At 40.5% G+C, this 17,993-nt stretch overlaps 1 protein-coding gene across 9 annotated transcripts in view; it reads left to right on the top strand.

The window, feature by feature from the left end:
- POPDC1 (popeye domain cAMP effector 1) overlaps window positions 1–17,993 on the top strand; it is a 32,674-nt gene that overhangs the window by 640 nt on the left and 14,041 nt on the right. For 6 of the 9 annotated variants that reach the window (XR_012628099.1, XR_012628100.1, XR_012628101.1 and 3 more), the window contains exons 2-4: window positions 5,968–6,201; window positions 8,407–8,531; window positions 17,206–17,393. Coding sequence is in view for 6 of the 9 variants with exons in the window: in XM_074862187.1 (XP_074718288.1) it covers window positions 5,979–6,201; window positions 8,407–8,531; window positions 17,206–17,393 (536 nt within the window). In the remaining 3 variants the exon portion in view is untranslated. Of the gene's footprint in view, window positions 1–493; window positions 538–3,697; window positions 3,825–5,967; window positions 6,202–8,406; window positions 8,532–17,205; window positions 17,394–17,993 lie in introns of those variants that run through there. The other 3 variants (XM_074862188.1, XM_074862189.1, XM_074862190.1) reach the window with 3 other exon arrangements.

Raw genomic sequence — 17,993 nt, 5'->3', positions numbered from 1 at the left:
GACTAAATTGGAGCTTCGGGGGCAGGGGTGGAAAGCGGGGTGCGGGGCGCCGCCTGCGCCCCTCGACTCGGGCTTTCTGCGCAGCCCTGTGCGATGGGGCCAAAGGCAGAGCGAACTCAAACGCAGTCAGCGAACTTCCACTGCCATAGTACAGCTACGCCGCTGTTATGTTGAGCATACGTAAGGGTATTTATCACGGTATGGATAGTTTTGTTAACTATGCAGAATGAAAATGTTGGTAAATTTTCTCTCAAGTGTGGAGTGAGGCTAACAAATTTTCGTCGTTAATGACACTTTCAATAGAAATGAACGTGCTCGAAAGAGCATATTGAAATACATCTTTTCTTATACTACTTTCCCATTCACTCCTACTTCATTGTAAAAAGGAAATTGGTAACTTAAACTGTAATTAACTGAATTATGCTGGCACTAATAGTTTGTCTTCAGCTCACAAAAGCGAAGAAATTACTGATTGTCTAAATTCTCTATGCAGCTTTTGTGCTACAAGACCACAGAACAATAATTAAAGTTCTTCAGGTATGATTTAAAAAAAAATATTGAGCTTGACTTAATTTTTTTCAATTTTTTTCTTTAGACTCAAAATCCATCTATGTAAATGGTGGATTGTAAAGGTGCAATGACTGTAAGGTTATACAAACACACTCAAGCAAAGCTTTAAGAAACTCACTTGAAAAATGTTGACAGTAAAGCTGTGAGATACAAATAATGTCAGTAAAGTGGGTGACGATGTGAGCGGGATGCTGTGCTGTCCCGTGTTGGCTTGGCTGACCTCTTCTCCTACTAGAACCAACTGCTTTAAACTTTTCTGCTATGTCTGTCTTCTGTGAATGTTATGTACATATCCATAAAACCTCCATTTGTTTTAAAGGCATCTTTGTGCCTGAGAATTTAGGGACTAAATACTTTTGGGAATGGCTTTCAGAAGTTTGGCCTCTTGTATAAAGATGTCCTGAGCATAGAAAAATTCTAGAGTGAGCTTACCTCATCTACATTCTGAAAATTCATATTTTCAGACCTAAAGCTACAATGTATAACCTTAACTCTCTATCAAGTTCATGCACAAAAAAAATTAATAGGCTTTGTTTGCTATACTAATTTCTGATAGATTTAATATTAAAGTGTCAGTGAGTAGGTTTTTTATTTTTTAATTTGTGTGTGTTTGGACAATAAATTGGCTTGAGTTTTCAATCAGCTGAGTTTTCAAACTCTTAGTTTGGTAAATCTAAATCCATATGATGGAAAAGTTACTGGATATTAAAAAATATTCTTTTAATTATTTGTCTTACGTTCCATAAAGCTTTCATTTCAGTTGATACTATTTCTCCAATTTTTATGAAATTTTTGACGATGTTGGTTGTATATTTAACTCCTCATATTAATACATGTCTTCATGTATTGAAGACTTAAGTATAAGACTTCAAAGTCTTGTGATATATTACTTAGTAGATGTAGTTTTAATTTTTGACTCAGATAGCAGAGGGTAGGAAATGACAATTGCTTGTTCATTTGTTGAACAGCAGATATTTTTTCTAATTCTTTAATATTATGTGACAATAGTAGGTGTTAGGACTAAAGAATTGACCTAAAAACTACAGAGATGTTGCTTTGAATATTTGTATTTCTGGTGTTACCTGTGGACAAACATTTTAGGTTACATACAGCGTGTAACTCTGCCTGTCTGCCTTTTTTGTTGATTCTTAAGCAGGCTTCCTAGTTGAAATTCATGGGCAGCTCTCCTTCAGAGCCAGTGTCATGATCTGTACTTGTGTCATTTTGCTGATAGCATCACTCTGTTTCTGCCAGCTTTAAAATACCATTGTGACAGAGACGTTCTGCAGCTTTCTGCTGTTTTCCAGTACACTAGTGGTGCTGCAATATTTGTTTGTGAGTAGTAAGTGAAATTCAAATGCATTCATATAAGGACTTCAAGGTATTAAAGACAAAGCTTATGGAAAAAATGGGTGTGGCTAGATTCAGGTTCCTGGATTCTAATTTTGGCAGCCAAGTAGGTGCCCCAGACTTTCAAAAGCATTGAATGTCCTGTTGTTACAACTGTGGACACTTTATGGCTTTAAATGACTTGGCCAACACCTGGAGAAACATCTTCCCTTTCTGACAGTTTATGGCTGGTGGTTTGTGGCATCAGCATCTGTGGCTAACGAGGGGAGCAGTGTTTTGGCTGGCTGTGAGGAGAATGAGATTGTCACGTGCTGTATATAGTTCATTTGGCTCGTTGGGTTTCCAGTCTTCAGATATGTGATACTTTACAGCCAAGTCTTAAAGAGTAAGGTAGCCTCTATTCTCCCAGTGATACAGTACAAAATCTTGCTATTAAAAAAATCAGTCATCTGGAAAGCTTCGTAGATTTGTAATCGGATGCAGCTAAAGTTACTTCTGGCAGCCTGTTTTGATCTTGAGATGAGTTGATGGACCTGTAGCTGGTTCTGTGTCTGTGAGTTTGGTTATCTCTACTTGTTCCGTTGGCATGTTAAGTGGTGCTTTTATTGGCACATGACTAGGCAGTGAAAGACTGAATGTACATAGAAACTCAGCTGATAAATTCTTGCAAAAGATCTAGAGGTCCTGCTGTGCCAGTGCAGGGAGTTTATATTGTTTGAAAACAACAGGAGCACAATGATGAGATGAGTGTAAGATAAGCACAGACACAGTTACCCAGAGTTAGCAATTACCTTCTGTTCATGAGCACATTAAAATAACGGTCCTGCAGCCTCATACAGGCTCACCCTTTGGCTCTGTGTGAGTGGCTCTGCCAGGACAGTGAAACTACTCTTGTGGCTCTTGTCACTGAATTCATGTGAAAGAGCTGAAGGAAAGTAGGAGTGTGTTTTGGGTAGTGCCTGTATGATACCTGGATGGTGAATTTGTTTGGGCACTTTGATTATTGGTAACAATTTTGTGTAGAACTTGTTTATGCCAAACCCCACATTTTTAGTTAACCTTTGCGAAAAACTAATGTAAGAATGAAAAGATAAAAGTGAGCTCTTCAAGAGAAGAAATGTGAATTGCCTATTTTAGTAAAAACAAGATATATTTTTTTCCTTTGAATATCACTTCTATCTGGAGACTGTGTATACTGTGTTCATGCTGATGTTTGATCCTCCAAGATGCTTCTGCATGTTCTGTAGCATGGCTTAGCTGCGACAGGCTCTGGGCATCAGAGAACTATCAGAAGGTTGAGGATTTCTTTCTTCCCACTACTTTAGAAAGGGATTTTTAAGACTGACTGATTAACTTCAGAAATTGTACAGCTTGCTTATGCCTTATATACAAGTTGATTGGGGGGAAAATAATAAAAAGAATGGATGAAGCAACTCAAAATTACTTCACAGCCCAGGAAGCACTGTCAAGTGACAGAGATGCTGAGTGTATTCCAGTCTGACAGAAATATTGACTGTATTTACTGTGAATCAAAATTGTCTGCTGAGCAGATGAATTGCATGACAGTTGGTGAGCACACACAGCAGGGACATGCTCAGTCCATACAGAATTTGTTTGAATGCAAACCCCACCCTGTTGCATGTTATGGAGCCTGTTTGCTCAGTGATCCGTGCATGTGTTTCATTAACGAGACTCAAGCTGGGCTCCATGTAATCTCTGCTGCTGTGACAGTGGGGGACCGTACGTGCCTCTCTGGAAGCAGGGTTCTCCTGTGTTTCTGACAGCCCATGTAGGAACAGTCATGCTCTTCCAGCCGGAAACTGCTCTGTGTTGAGGACACCTTCTGGAGTGCTTGTAACACCGACTGCAGTTCCCCAGAGAGACCAGCTTTTAAGATTTTAAAGGTAGTGTCTTGAAATTTTCCAGTTTCTCTTTGTAGTTTGTTTTTAATAGGGATTTTTTACTTTGTATTGGGAAGATATTTGCCTACAGATATCTCTTTTCCCTTTGAATTGGCGTGAAAGGAAAATATACTAGATTTATTATTACAACAACAACAAAAAGTATGTGTTTTTAGATTAGAAATCTACTTTTTAAACTGTCTTGTTTTCTCCAGGAGTTCCACAGGCAACCTAAGGTCTTGCAAGGTGGCTCATACTAGGTAGACCAAGTGATTTCCCTGAAAGACTGGCAACCTTGTCATAACTTAGCAGCCTGGGCATCTCTCTTTCTGATTTGGTAGCATCTGATCAACTAGGAGGAGAAACAGTAGTATTTACTTACTGTTCTCAAAAGTGGTTTGGGTTTTTTGCCTACTCCGATTAATGTGTGCAAGATGATATGTGACTTAAGAGCCCCCAAATGATCCTGCAAGAAAGCTGGAAGTTGAGACTGTTTTCAGTTTTGATTTGTATGGTTTCTTGGCTTTTTTTAATCAACTGAACAGCACGTGTTCCTCCTTTAAGACCTTCTATTCCTTATTTAGAAGAACAGCTTTGTATGCCATAAAGGAGACTTACACTACATAAGCCTTTTTCTCTTTTTCTTTCAATTCTCATCTAGGTTGTTAAATTCTCCTAAATATTTACTTTGCCTAACATCATAGACCCATTCAGTAAATGGTAGACTGAAATGTGTTTTTTTTATTTGTGTATAACTAGGAAGAATACATAGGATGTTGTACTGAGCAATGACAGTCATAGTAGCTAGCATTCAGACAGTGTTGTTTATGTGCATACAGTCCAAATTTTGAAATGTACCATTCTTCAAGCCTAGCACTTAGGTGAAAGAGATACTAAAGCATTACTGAACTATAGATCTAGCTTACCCTTCTAAAGCATTTGTAGATTTTTTTTTTTTCCATGAATGATAATGGAAAATATATCCTGGGAAGTTTGAAAATAACCCAAAATCCATGTGTATTGGGTTTGCATGGCAAGGTTTTTGTAATGGTGGTGGTGGGGTGGCTACAGGGGTGGTTTCTGTAAGAAGCTTTCCCCATGTCCAATAGAGTCAGTACCAGCTGGCTCCAAGATGAACCCACCACTGGCCAAGGCCAAGCCCATCAGTGACAGTGGTAGCACCTCTGGGATAACTTATTTAAGAAGGGGAAAAGTTGCTGAGCAACAGCAATTGCAGCTGGAGAGAAGAGTGAGAATATATGAGAGAAACAGCTCTGCAGACACTGAGGTCAGTGAAGAAGGAGGGGGAGGAGGTGCTCCAGGCACTGGAGCAGAGATTCCCCTGCAGCCTATGGTGAAGCAGGCTGTGCCCCTGCAGCCCATGGAGGTCCACGGTGGAGCAGAGATCCACCTGCAGGCCAGGGAGGACCCCACGGCAGAGCAGGTGGATGCCCAAAGGAAGCTGTGACCCTGTGGGTAGCCTGCACTGGAGCAGGTTTGCTGGCAGGGCTTTTGACCCCATGGGGGACCCGTACTGGAGCAGTCTGTTCCTGAAGGACTGCACCCCATGGAAGGGATGTCATGGAGCAGTTCATGAAGAGCTGCAGCCCGTGGGGAAGAATCATGTTGGAGAAGCTTGTGGAGGACTGTCACCCATGGGATGGATCCCACACTGGAGCAGGGGAAGAGTGTGAGGAGTCCTTCCCCTGAGGAGAAGGGGCCAGCAGAGACAACGTGTGATGAACTGACCACAACCCCCATTCCCCATCCCCCTGTGCTGATGTGGGGGAGGAGGAAGAGAAGTTGGGAGTGAAGTTTAGTCCAGGAAGAAGGGAGGGGTGGGGGGAAGGTGGTTTTAAGACTTGGTTTTATTTCTCATTATCCTACTCTGATTTGTTAATAAATTAAACTGACTTCCCCAAGTCAAGTCTGTTTTACCTGTGACAGTAATTGCTGAGTGATCTCCCTGTCCTTATGTTGACCCATGAGCCTTTTGTTAATTTTGCTCAGCTGAGGAGGGAAGTGATAGAGCAGCTTTGGTGGGCACCTGGCATCCAGCCAGGGTCAACCCACCACAGTATGTCTAATATCTTTCAGTTTAATGCACAGTAATTTTTTTTTTTCCCCTCTCTCTGTCTCATTGCAGGAGCCTTCAAGATGAATACGACAGCAGTGAGCCCACTCACTGTTACTCCACTAGGTTTTATTCCAGACTTAAAAAATGCCACACTTGTGCCTTTTAATGAGACTGCATGTGAAAACTGGAAAGAGATTCATCATCTTGTTTTCCACGTGGCAAACATTTGCTTTGCAGTTGGACTGGTTATTCCAACTACTCTGAATCTTCATATGATTTTTCTGCGAGGCCTACTCACCATAGGTACGAGAATTATTCTGGAGGGATTTGCAACCTTCCTGTGACAGAAATGGAAGTTTGTGACCATTACAGAGCTTTCTCCTGGTCCCTTGAGCTTATGGTGAAATCCCAGCACATAGTCATGGTCATTGTATTCTGCTGAAGGTGTTTTTGGTGTAAGTGGGGGTCTGTTCTGACCCTGACAGATCTTTTCTGGAGAGATTATATGTCTCTAGGCTCCTAATACTTACCAGAAATACAACTTGCATCTTCAAACCTGTGTAGATGCTGACTAGAAAACAAGTGGACCCCATTTACTTCAGACATGACTAACTGCTTAAAGTTCATTAAATTCCAAATCAGAGTTAAGTCTATGGATCCTTAAGACCTTAATTTTAAATTTCAAGTGGGTACATTGACTGGTATGTCTGCAATAGTAAGGCTTTCCTTGAAGCTTGATGTCACCCCACGTGTTCTTTAAATGTGATTTCAAACATGTGGCATTTGTGTATCACCAGCATTATTTTCACTGCTGATTTAGAAGCACGGACGTGCAATATGGAGTGCAGTCTGTGTTCTCCTGAAGTCCGTCATGTTTCCTTCACCACTGCAGACATCTTGTGATACCAAAATTTGACTTCAGAGGAAAAACTAAATTTGGCATGCCTGAGACTAAGCAAGCATGGTGTCATTTGTAATACTCTTGCAGTCCCACAGCTGTTTCAGAGCCCCAGTCCTTTCTGTGGGACAGGGTCTGTGTGATCAAAGGAGTAGTAGTGAGTCATCGCAGTGTAAGACAGATAAACCTGGGCGTATCACAACACGGAGCATGCTTAAGTACTTTTAAATGAGAATGCTTATTCATGGAACTGACCCATATTATTATATGATATAACTTCTATGGTTGAACTTACAACAATTTTGCCTTTTCTTTTTATAGCTATTATAGGAAAACTTACCAAAACAGACTGCACTGGGGACCAAGGGTCTGAGCATTGCATTTTGTCTGTGTAGTTCTTGTTTTAAAGCTGTGGGAGCTCTGCACTTGTAGAGCCTGCCACTTTGGTCTGTAGGTCTTGTTGCATTTTGAAGAGATAGGGAATCAGAGTTTTTCAGGCTGAGGTGGCAGCTGGAAGCAAATTTATTCTGTGAGCAGCAGAAGTAACCAAGCCTGAGTCCTAGGGATCTGTCCCCTTTGCTTTGATGACCCTGCCCCACCTCTGTGCTGCTCTACAATAGTGCTTCTCTTCAGTACTTCCAGCCCTTGTATCTTCCCATCCCTTGTAGTCTAATTAACCAGCTGATCAAGAGTCATTACACTGTGATTTTTCTGATCCATATATAAGTGCCAGTCAGCAACTCAGATGGAATAGATAATACTGAATTCATTAATTCAGCGTTGCCTTCAGGGAGAGAGAAGAAAGGGACGCTAATTTGGCACCTTGTTGTTATCTTTGCATAAAACTTAAGGAAAAATATGTCTGTGACCTCTACAGCCATCTCTACCAGGTGGTAGGTTCACATTTCTCTAGGAGAGACTCACTGATGTGTAATCTATCATTTGATAAGCATTGTCTTTGTAGGCTAAAAATAGTATCCCTAATCATAAGCATGAATAATGGCAATTGCTTTAAAAGATAAGGCAAAGTAAAGCAACTAAAAAAAGAGTAAGCATTTGAAATTTTATCTTTGTCATAGAGAATTCAGGTTCCTGCTGTGACCTTGTCAAAATGCAGCAATGATGCTTCCTTTAAATTTTAAAAAATATCTGTGTATGACTTTTGGAGGGTTTTTTAGGCTCTCATTTGGCTAATTAATGCAGTAGTAATAAATTTTGTGAACTACTTAATTTTGGGTTTTGTACTTGAGATACATTTATTTTTTTTCCCCCTATCCTATTTCTACTTGGTTTTAGTAACAGACTATCATGGGCTGCACTTTTCTGCTTTCTCCAGTCCTGATCTGAATTACTGTCTCTCCAGTATTGCAGTCCCATGCAATAGGACTGTAGTTTGCTGTCAACCTGCTCTCAGTGCCTGTTTGTAGCATTGTAGTGATTAGCTCTGCTACCAGTGCATGCATTGATGAACAGAGCCTAACTGTAGTAAAGCTTGTAGATTGTATTGCTTTCCAGTGTAAATTACACCCAGTTGACACATTCTTGATGACTTTATATGAATGTGTTTATTGTTCAGTGAAATTTAACTTCCTTTTCTTAAATTTTTACAGGATGTGCATTGTTCATCATTTGGGCTACACTCTACCGTTGTGCCTTGGACATAATGATCTGGAATTCTGTGTTTTTGGTTGTCAACCTTTTACATTTCATATACCTAATGTATAAAAGAAGACCGGTATGTATAACAGCTAAATTGCACAAGCAGTCTAGTAAGGTGCAAGAAAAAGAAAGTTTTGCCCATGTTTGGACAAATCAATGAGCTAGTTCTTGAATTGGATAGGAGTTCTTCTGGATGAAGTCAGTTAGCTGCTTCAGGAAGGACCCAGACCATAAGTATGATCTGATGTAGTACGTAGTTATTTCCCTGAAATCAATATTTTTGAAAATTATTTTACTTTAGAAGTTACTATTGGCTGGTTTTGGCTGTTGTGTTTAGTTTTGGTGGTAAGGAGGGGGTTACACTGTTTCTTTGCAGGGAGACCAGAAGTGGTATTCGGGGGGGGGGGGGGGGATGTTTGTAAGCCTTAAAACTGATCTGAATTTTTAAGTGACTTGTGGCACGTGTCCTTAGAATGTGGGTAATGTTACTTGGGTTTGCACCCATCCAATCCTTTCCAAAAATCTAAAAGGAGTATCTTGGGAGGAGGACACACTGTTTTGTGCCTGAGTTTTTTAAAAAAAAAAAAATCACCTTACAATATGTAAATCAATACTGAATGAAGAAAGAAAAACACTTTATTCTGTGATTATAGTTGTATACTAAAAGCTATGTTAGCATAGGCTCCGTTTTTTTTTGTGCATTATGGTACAGACTTCATCCTGTTGAAGTGCCAGCTATTTTCACTGAATCGTCTAGTAAATTTGTTAGCAGAATTATTTGTAGGAGTTAGGATAAGTTGTGGAAGTGGATGAAGTACTCTAGTTGGGTTTAAGAAGAAATTATGTAAGGACATGAAACTCGACTGATAAATTGTCAGTGCCAAAGGTGGTAGAAAATTACCTCTAAGAAACGAAGGACTGGAGGACCTGCTTTTGACTTTGCTCTCCATTTCTGTAGCCCTTCCTCCCTGGTTATGATGTAACCACAGCAGAATCAAGGTGCTTGACACTCTTGTAGACTGTGCATCATACACATGGTGCAAACCCATGGCTATTCTTATATAGACTAAACTAGAGTTCTAGACAGGGAATATTAGAGGAAAGGGGGGAAGACAGATTTTGGATGTCTTCTAAAAGGCTATGCAAGTTAAGGATTTCAACTTAAGTAGAGCCAGAGCAAGCTGTGAAAGGAAGAAGAACTTAAGAAGAAGAAATGGTAGAAATGCTGAAATATTTACAAGTATGGCTAAAAACAACTGCAGAACAAACTCCGATAGGCAAACACAGCATATAAAAAGAGGCTAAAGGTTAAATTGCGTCTGTCTACAAGTTGATAGAGTATATCTACTTATATGTGTTAACAAAGGAAGGGTTCTACTTACAGTGGTGTTTGTCCAGTATGGAGCACAGGTTCACCCAAAGGTTACCATCTGCAGGGCTGCATGACCTTTACAGCTTAAAGTTTAACCAAGAATTAGTTCTGGTAGACGAGCTACGTAGTGGTGTTTCTTTGTATATTATGACTTAATGGAAAGAGAATTACTGAAATTATTTTAAGTTTTTAAGAAATTACAGTATTTATGAACATTACATGAAAAATATTATTCTATTTTAATTGGTGTAATACATAATATTTTCAGTAATTATTTTTTTAAATCAGGTTGGGTTTTTTGGTGTGTTTTTTTTTTCTTAAAACACCCCCCTACATACCTTAACACTAACTCCTTTTCAGGTTTACTTTTCAGTTCACTGTTCAACAATGAGATGATGCAGAAAGATCTGGAAAGAAATTTAGTGTAAGATAAGTCTTAATTTTTTTCCCTTTAGAACTTTTATTCAAGGCACATAATTTGGACAGAAATTGTAAGAGTGAGTAATAGTTGAGTTGTGTAACAGCTTTGGGCGGAACAGGATGAGAAACCTAAACCTGGATGGTTTTTCTGTTCCACAGTGTAAGACCTGCATAAAGAAGTTTAGTATCTGGTTCTTGTTAGACCTTACCTTAATACTTCCCATGTCCTGGCAAGAACTCCAAACAGTCATTTGCACACAAGTGGATCTACAGTGTGGAAACTGTTCAGCCACTCACTCTCCTTATCTGGCTCCTGAACAAAATTGAGGAGAGCAGGGCTTCTGAGGGGGCTGGGCCCCCCCCTGCACATGCAGACAGCAAGCTTGGGCTTCAGTCACTGACACCTCACATGTGGTTTAGCCACAGGCTGTGCTGTTTGACTTCATGCTAGAACATGGAAGGAGAACTTGCACAGCTAGATACCTACTAGAAAGCAAGCTAACAGGTCTGGCGTGCACTTCAGTGCAGTGTCTGCCACATTATATGCTCATGCTTGACTGCATCCTTACTTGGGTATTACATCATCAGAGGACTTTCCCAGCCAAGGTCCTGGGCTTGTGCTTGAGTACAGCTATGTTTAAATAGTCTTTGTGGTGGTGTTTTTTGGGTATTTTCATTTTATACTCTAATCTGTCTAGGTCTTTGCTTGACTCCTGTCACTGTATCTGATCATGGCCTAGGATTTGTACTTTAAGCTAATGTGGATACCAAATTACAGTAAATGTAAAACTACTCATTTCACTTTTGTCCCTATATGAATTTCTGTACTGTAGGTTTTTCTCTCTGTCCATGGCAAAACATAGCATTATACTGTAGGGGAGGATGAGAAAAAATCCTCAAACTAAAAGTAAAGCATTGGAAAGATCTAATGAAAATTCTGTCCTGGACAGTGAGAGTATTTACAATTGTGTTAATAAACTACTTCTTGTCATTCAAGTCAACTGTTTTTAAAACAGTTTCCAGCATGTATATGCTAACTAACTCTGCACATCCCACCATGATCAAAATGTGGTCTACCGTGAACATTCATGAGCAACAAAAGCAACATGGTTGAACTTTAAGTTTCCTCTTTCTTGTTTGGTCATGTGAAACCTCTCTGGCATGTAGGTCATACATAGTAATTTAACCCTGACCTTTGCAGATGTGCACACTCCTCTTTCAAAACACCTTTTTGTGGTGGTAAAGCTTGCAGCACTTAGTTCAGCTCAGTGCCCCCAGCTCCATGCTCCAGATCTTAAATGAAATGAGGGAGCTTGTGGAAACACTCTTCCATGTGAAGACTTCCTAGACACTTGTTCTGGTGAGACAGGAGTCAATACCAGAAGAGCTGCCTTAAACCAAATGTCAGTTCTGTTGACTCTAAAAATTAATTACTACATCTTGACAATCTCTATAATTTTGGATAGAGAACAAAGCAAAATCATGAAACTGCCACCCCAGATGCCGTTACTGAATCTTTTTCCTTCATCTTCTGCAGTATTGAACTGCTTTCTAAAGACAGAAGTGTGCAAGAAATAGAAACAGTAAAATGTAGGAGGAATATCAAATACTCTACATAGGCACTGACTGTAGTCTCAGTCACATTCTGATACTTGTCCTGAAATATTACATCACTCAGGAAATGGGCACTCCCAGAAGTGAAAGGCCTCTCGGAGGAAGCATGTAATACTTGAGTCTAACAATTAAGAGCACTTACAAAGAATACAACTAATTGTTTGTGGTCTCTACTTCTGCAACTTAGTAGCTTTACCTTATGAAATAGGAATTGGAATCATCTTGTCTCACTTCATCCATCTTCAAGTTAAGCATCTAGTTTAAGCTAGTTGTCCAGTGTGATTCAACACACCCATCCAATGTCTAAGATGTGATAGTGCCATCCCTCTCCACTGGCCAGAGAACAAGCCTACACAACCATTATAAACTACTAACCTAGCTTTATATAGTTATAGGTGAGGTGCACTTCGTTGCTGCTCTCTAGCAGTATGAGGAAAAAAACCTCAAATTGGTTCATATTAATCTAAACTGTGACACAATGGAACTGGAGTCTGGCTTTCAAAAGATTTATGTTCCTACCACTGCAGGTGTGGTCTGGGAACTGTGGATACTCAGCTTCCCTGAAAACTGGGCTCTATATACCTCATAAATTATGTGGATTTCAACAATAGCTGAAATTATATGGAAACAGGATAATATCCAAAGCAATATATGAATCTGTTACAGGCTATGATCAGCAAGCTTACTTGAAATGATGCCTGGTAGTCCTACATGTCTTCTTAGCTCTCTTACACATTCCGTTTATTATGAACATGAAGGCTGTTTTTAAGTGCTTTTCCTATAGAGAGCTACAGAATGGAGGAAAAAAAAAGGAAATTCTTAGGAACTCAAATGAGATTTTTGTCTGCAACTATTGTATTGCACATCTCAATTTTATTTAGTCATCCTCACAAATGATGTTTTTAAGGAAAGAAAAGAATGGAAGAATAATTACAAGTTAGTCATATTACAAAATGAATAATTGATATGTTCAGTTGTTAAATATTTATTTTATTAAATGAAGCATGAAAAATAGCAGCAAGTTACTTTTCTGACCAGAAGATTATTTCTGTGGTTTTGACTCCTTGGAGCTTTACAGATTTGGCTTTTTTAGTGTGAGTGGAAGCTGAGTCTAATCAGTGTCTCTACAGACAGAGTGTCTTGACTACAGAGCTTGGAGCTCTGGCAACATCCCAGAATATTTCAGCCACTGCTGAACAAAACATTACACCTATCTGTATGGTTCATTTGGAATATGATCCACAAGCATGACTGGAGGAGCAGTCAGCTGTGCCTGTGAAGGGTGAACAGTCTGTTATGAGGGAGACCATCTAAAGTATATCTATGGTGTCCACCTCATCAATCTTTAAGAAAGTGGTTATGCCTGCTTTCTCTTTTAAGCATTATACATTAGAGGAAGATCATGAAACCTGAATTATGTGCTAGTTAAGGGATTGCATTAACACTCCAGGGCCAAATCCTGTCCTCATGTCTGTATGTGTTGTTTTGAATTCAGTAGTCTTGGGAGCTACTTACATGTTCATCTGAGAAAATAATTTATCTTTCTTTGAGTTGCAGTAGTCATGTATAGAAAGAGGTGCAAATTAAATTGGTACAGCTGTTAAAAATTAGGACTTTCCTGGAGAACCTGTTGGCAAAACAAATAGTCATCTAACTTCACAGATATATGGAACATATTTTGAAATCAAACAGTTCAGAACAATCCCCGACACAATACAATTTCACTTGCCAGTTTAAATTTAATCCTTGTTTTGTCCACGTAGGTGTCCTCTGAGGTGTTAGAGACTGGCGTAAGGAACATATAAGAAATTCAAAACCTGGGTTTCATATAAATGTAGTCACTGGTGGAAGACTTAATTACTAATTGATTCGATGTGAAAGCAGCATAACTTCCGCTCAGGTGACATACTGGACTTGTGTAAGTCCATGAGCTCTGATGGCATACACCCACAAATGCTGATGTCACTGTGAGGCCACTCTTCATAGTCTTTGAACAATCAGGGTGTCTGGGAGAAGTGCCTGAGGAGTGGAGGAAAGAAAGGAAATGCCACTACTTTCTTCAAAAAGAGCAAGAAGGATGACCTAGGGACCTGCAGGCCAGTCAGCCTCACCTTGATCCCTGAGAAGGTGATGGAATAGCTAATCCTGGAAACCATTTCTATGCACGTGAAGGACAAGGTGATCAGGAGTGGTCAGTGTGGATTCACCAAGGGGAAGTCATGCTTAACCAAACCAACCTGATAACATTCTACAGTGAAATGACTGGCTGGATAGATGAGAGGAAAGTGGTAAATAGTCTGCCTTAATTTCAGTAAGGCTTTCAGCGCTATCTCCTATAAAATCCTCATAGAGACTGGCTGAATAGTTGGGCTGAGCGTGGTAATCGGCAGTACAAAATCTGTTTGGAGGTGTGTACTATATATGCTAGTGTGTGGTATGTACACTAGCAGTGTAACCTGGGGGGTCAGTGCTAGGCCCCGTCCTGTTTGACATTGTCATTAATGATCTGGATGATGGGGCAGAGTGTATCCTGATGACACAAAGCTGGGAGGAGTGGCTGATAGGCCAGAAGGTTGGGAAGCCAGCTGGAGGGACCTCAGCAGACTGGAGAAATGGCCCAACAGGAACCTCAAGACGTGCAAAGTCCTCCACCTGGGGAGGAACAACCCCATGCACCAGCACGTGCCAGGGACTGACCACCTGGAAAGCACCTTTGCAGAAAAGGACCTGCAGGTCCTGGTGGACAAGTTGAACATGAGCCAGCAATGTGTCCTTGCAACAAAGAGAGGCAACAGTATCCTGGGTTGCATTAGGAAAAGCATTGCCAGCAGGTTGAGGGGGGTGATCCTTCCCCTGTTCAGAGTTGGTGAGACATATCTGGAGTACTGGGTCCAGGTCAGGGCTTTTCCTGTAAAAAAGAGACCTGGGCTTACTGGAGAGAGTCCAAGAAAGGTCCATGAAGACGATTAAGGGACTGGAGCATCTTTACTGTGAGGAGAGCCAGGACTGTTTATCCTGGAGAAGAGAAGGCTCAGGGGGATCTTATCAATGTATATAAATACCTGAAGGGAGGGTGCAAAGAGGAGGGAGGCAGGCTATTTTCAGTGGTGCCCAGTGACAGGGCTAGAGGCAATGGGCACAAACTGAGACACAGGAGGCTCTGTGTGAACATCAGGAAACACTTTTTTACTGTGAGGGTGACTGAGCACTGCCACTGCTTGTCCAGGAATGTTGTGGAGTCTCTGTCCTTGGGAATATTTAGAAGCTGTCTGGATGCAGTTCTGCACAACCTTGCTCTAGGTGACCCTGCCTGAGCAGGGGAGTGGACCAGATGACCTCCAGACATTCCTTCCAACCTCAACCATGCTGGGATTCTGTGATTTACTGTTAATCTTGTCTGAATGCTTATATTCTAGCCCTCCTCTTCTTGGTCATGATACCATTTCTGGAGTAGTGGTGAATTTATAGGAGGAGGGAGATGTTACAAAATGGTGATAGAGTAATGAAATAGATCAATTTAAATGTTTTGGGGAGGCAGTAATTCACATTTTATTGAACTTATGTATGGACAGATCAAAAAAATCAAACAAATACAATTGGGGGTGGTAAATGTACACAGATACTGTACACAAAGTTAACAGTAGGTTCATCTATGTGTAAGCAAAAGAAAGTTTTCAGGAACTCTTATGAAAATTTTACGTGCTAAGCCCTTGGAAACAGGTATTGGTGTGTATTTCACAGGAAGACTGCATAAAAATCTCAGTGGTTCTTAGACTTGCTTTCAGTTTTCATGGTTTGAGGCTGTCTGGGTAGAAAGTGAAGTCTGCAGGTTTGGGATATCCTTTTGTTGAGCTTTTGTGGAAACTTAAAGGCTGAGAAGTCACAAAATGATAACAGCAAAGGTCACCTAAGCAGCCTTATCTCTCCTGATTAGGGATTTAATAATGAACATATACTATAATGTATACTATTTCTGTGGGATTAACCCACTATCTATGCCCATGGGATTGTCACTTCATTCCCATGGCATTCAGGCTAGCTGTGAAATACTCCAAATATGGTTCCACACAACTAGAAAGTTTCTACCTCAGCTCAATTTGTTCTGTATCTAAATAAACTTGACATGTAACAAGGAAGCCTTCTCAATTTTCCAAAAGCTTTTCGTTATGCCTGATTTAACGGTTTTACACACACAAGTAATTCTGCTGAGAAGAGTTCAGGGAGGATTTTTGATGTGGAATGCATGTATCCCTTTGCCCTAAAATACTCTCCTGGTGAAGGAATAGTGGGTACCTGACAGTTTGAAGCCATCGTGAGCCTCAGACTGCCTGAGGCCCCCTGTGGTCATTCTGGATTCCCCACCTTCTCCAGCCACAAGGTGACCAGAAGTTTCTCAATTCCCACTGTTAGCTACCATCAGCTGAAAAGTGACTCCTAGACTCCTGCTGCTGCTGCCTTCTCTCCTCCCCTGTTTTTAATACTGAAATACAAAAAAATCTGGAAAATTGTGTAAACTTGGAATATTCTCATTTGAAGTGGTGACTCTTTTTTTCCTCTTTCCTGCCTTTTTTCTTGGTTGCTTTTCCTTATTCTTTGTTCTATGTATATTTTATCTTTTCATTATCTGATGCTTATTGTTCTAATTTGTTTTCCTCCCAGCAAATATGCAAGCATTGTTCAGGCTGCCTCTGCTTTCAGGGATGCTGGGTCTCATTCCCTGGTGTCTTCATTCAGGAAAGACTTTCAAGCTTGGGATTTCAGCCAACATCCTTTCCCTCATTGCTGCTGCCTGAGTTTGGGTGGGCTCCTAGTTGTGGGATGTGTAGCTGGCACTGTTTTTTTTTTTCCCTCTCTCATTACATGTGATTTCAATATGATGGGTTTGTTTTTGAGGACTTGCTTTTCTACTGCAAGTAAGCCAAGAGGCTCAGGGATGAAAGGGACTCCCTGGAGAGCCTTGGGAGATGGCCAGAATGAGGTGTGCATGTGGTGTGAAAAATGCAGGCAACCTCATTTTTTTTCCTGTGTAATTCTGGCCCAAGTCCTTTTCGTTGTTAGATCAGCAGAAGTCTCAGAAGACTCCTTGTATCTGATTTAATGTGTCACTTGGATAGAACAGGATTCTAAAGCACCAGTGTGCCAGCCTGTCTAATTTTAGATAAGGTTTTGGTCACCCTGTCATAGGCAGTGGTTGTGGACAGATGTCACACGTGTACCACTTCTTTTCTTGCCTAAACAGAACAAAGATGTTCCTCAAACGGAACAACTAAAGCATGCGTGCAGTCTCCCCCTTTTCTAATTAATGCATCAGTGTTTATTGATGTCTTTTGGTTTTGCATTCTAGATCAAGATAGAGAAGGAGCTTAGCAGCCTCTACAAGAGAATGTTTGAACCTCTTCATGTGCCTCCAGAGCTCTTCCAAAGACTAACTGGACAATTCTGCAACATTCAGACTTTAAAGACAGGTCAAGCCTATGCTGCAGAAGATAAAACATCAGTTGATGATAGGCTAAGCATCCTGCTGAAGGGGAAGTAGGTTCTATAAAGCTTGAGGACAGTCTTATGCTTTGTGCCATAGTTGAATAGATTAGAAAATCGTTGGGGATTTTGTTAGCTTTTTTAATGTTATTGTTTGTAGCGCATTATGATCTATAGCCAAATCGTCTATAGGTATAGACTATTTTGTGACACTGTCTTCAAATGACACTGGTGTTTCTTACTGAGAGCATGTTATGTCTCCACTTGTGTTTGCAACTGCATGGATTTTAGTGGGAATTATATTTGTATAATACCAAAGGCAGTGTCTTCCAGAATAAGCAAGAGATTTGTTTGAGTCTTAGATATCTAAGTCATCTTCTCAGTGCATTCTCAGGTTTTAAGGTTAAAAAATACTGTGCATGTGGAAAGAAAAAATATCCCTCCAGTAGACTTTAAAACAACAGGCCTATTGGAATTGATTCATCGCACATGTATGTGTAAGCAGAGAGGGGCAGGTGCACTGCCCAGAAGCTGACAGGGCCCAGGTGAGAAAGGGTAAAAATAAATGCCCCTGGCCAGGCTGTAATCTTGAAGCTCTTGCTAAGTTCTGACCAATATTTTAACCAGTTTCTGATGATAGGAACAGTGATGTCA

The sequence above is a fragment of the Strix uralensis genome, chromosome 3 (assembly GCF_047716275.1).
Source record: "Strix uralensis isolate ZFMK-TIS-50842 chromosome 3, bStrUra1, whole genome shotgun sequence".
Classification (NCBI taxonomy): Eukaryota; Metazoa; Chordata; class Aves; order Strigiformes; family Strigidae; genus Strix; species Strix uralensis.
This window is presented reverse-complemented; position numbering and strand designations above follow the sequence as displayed.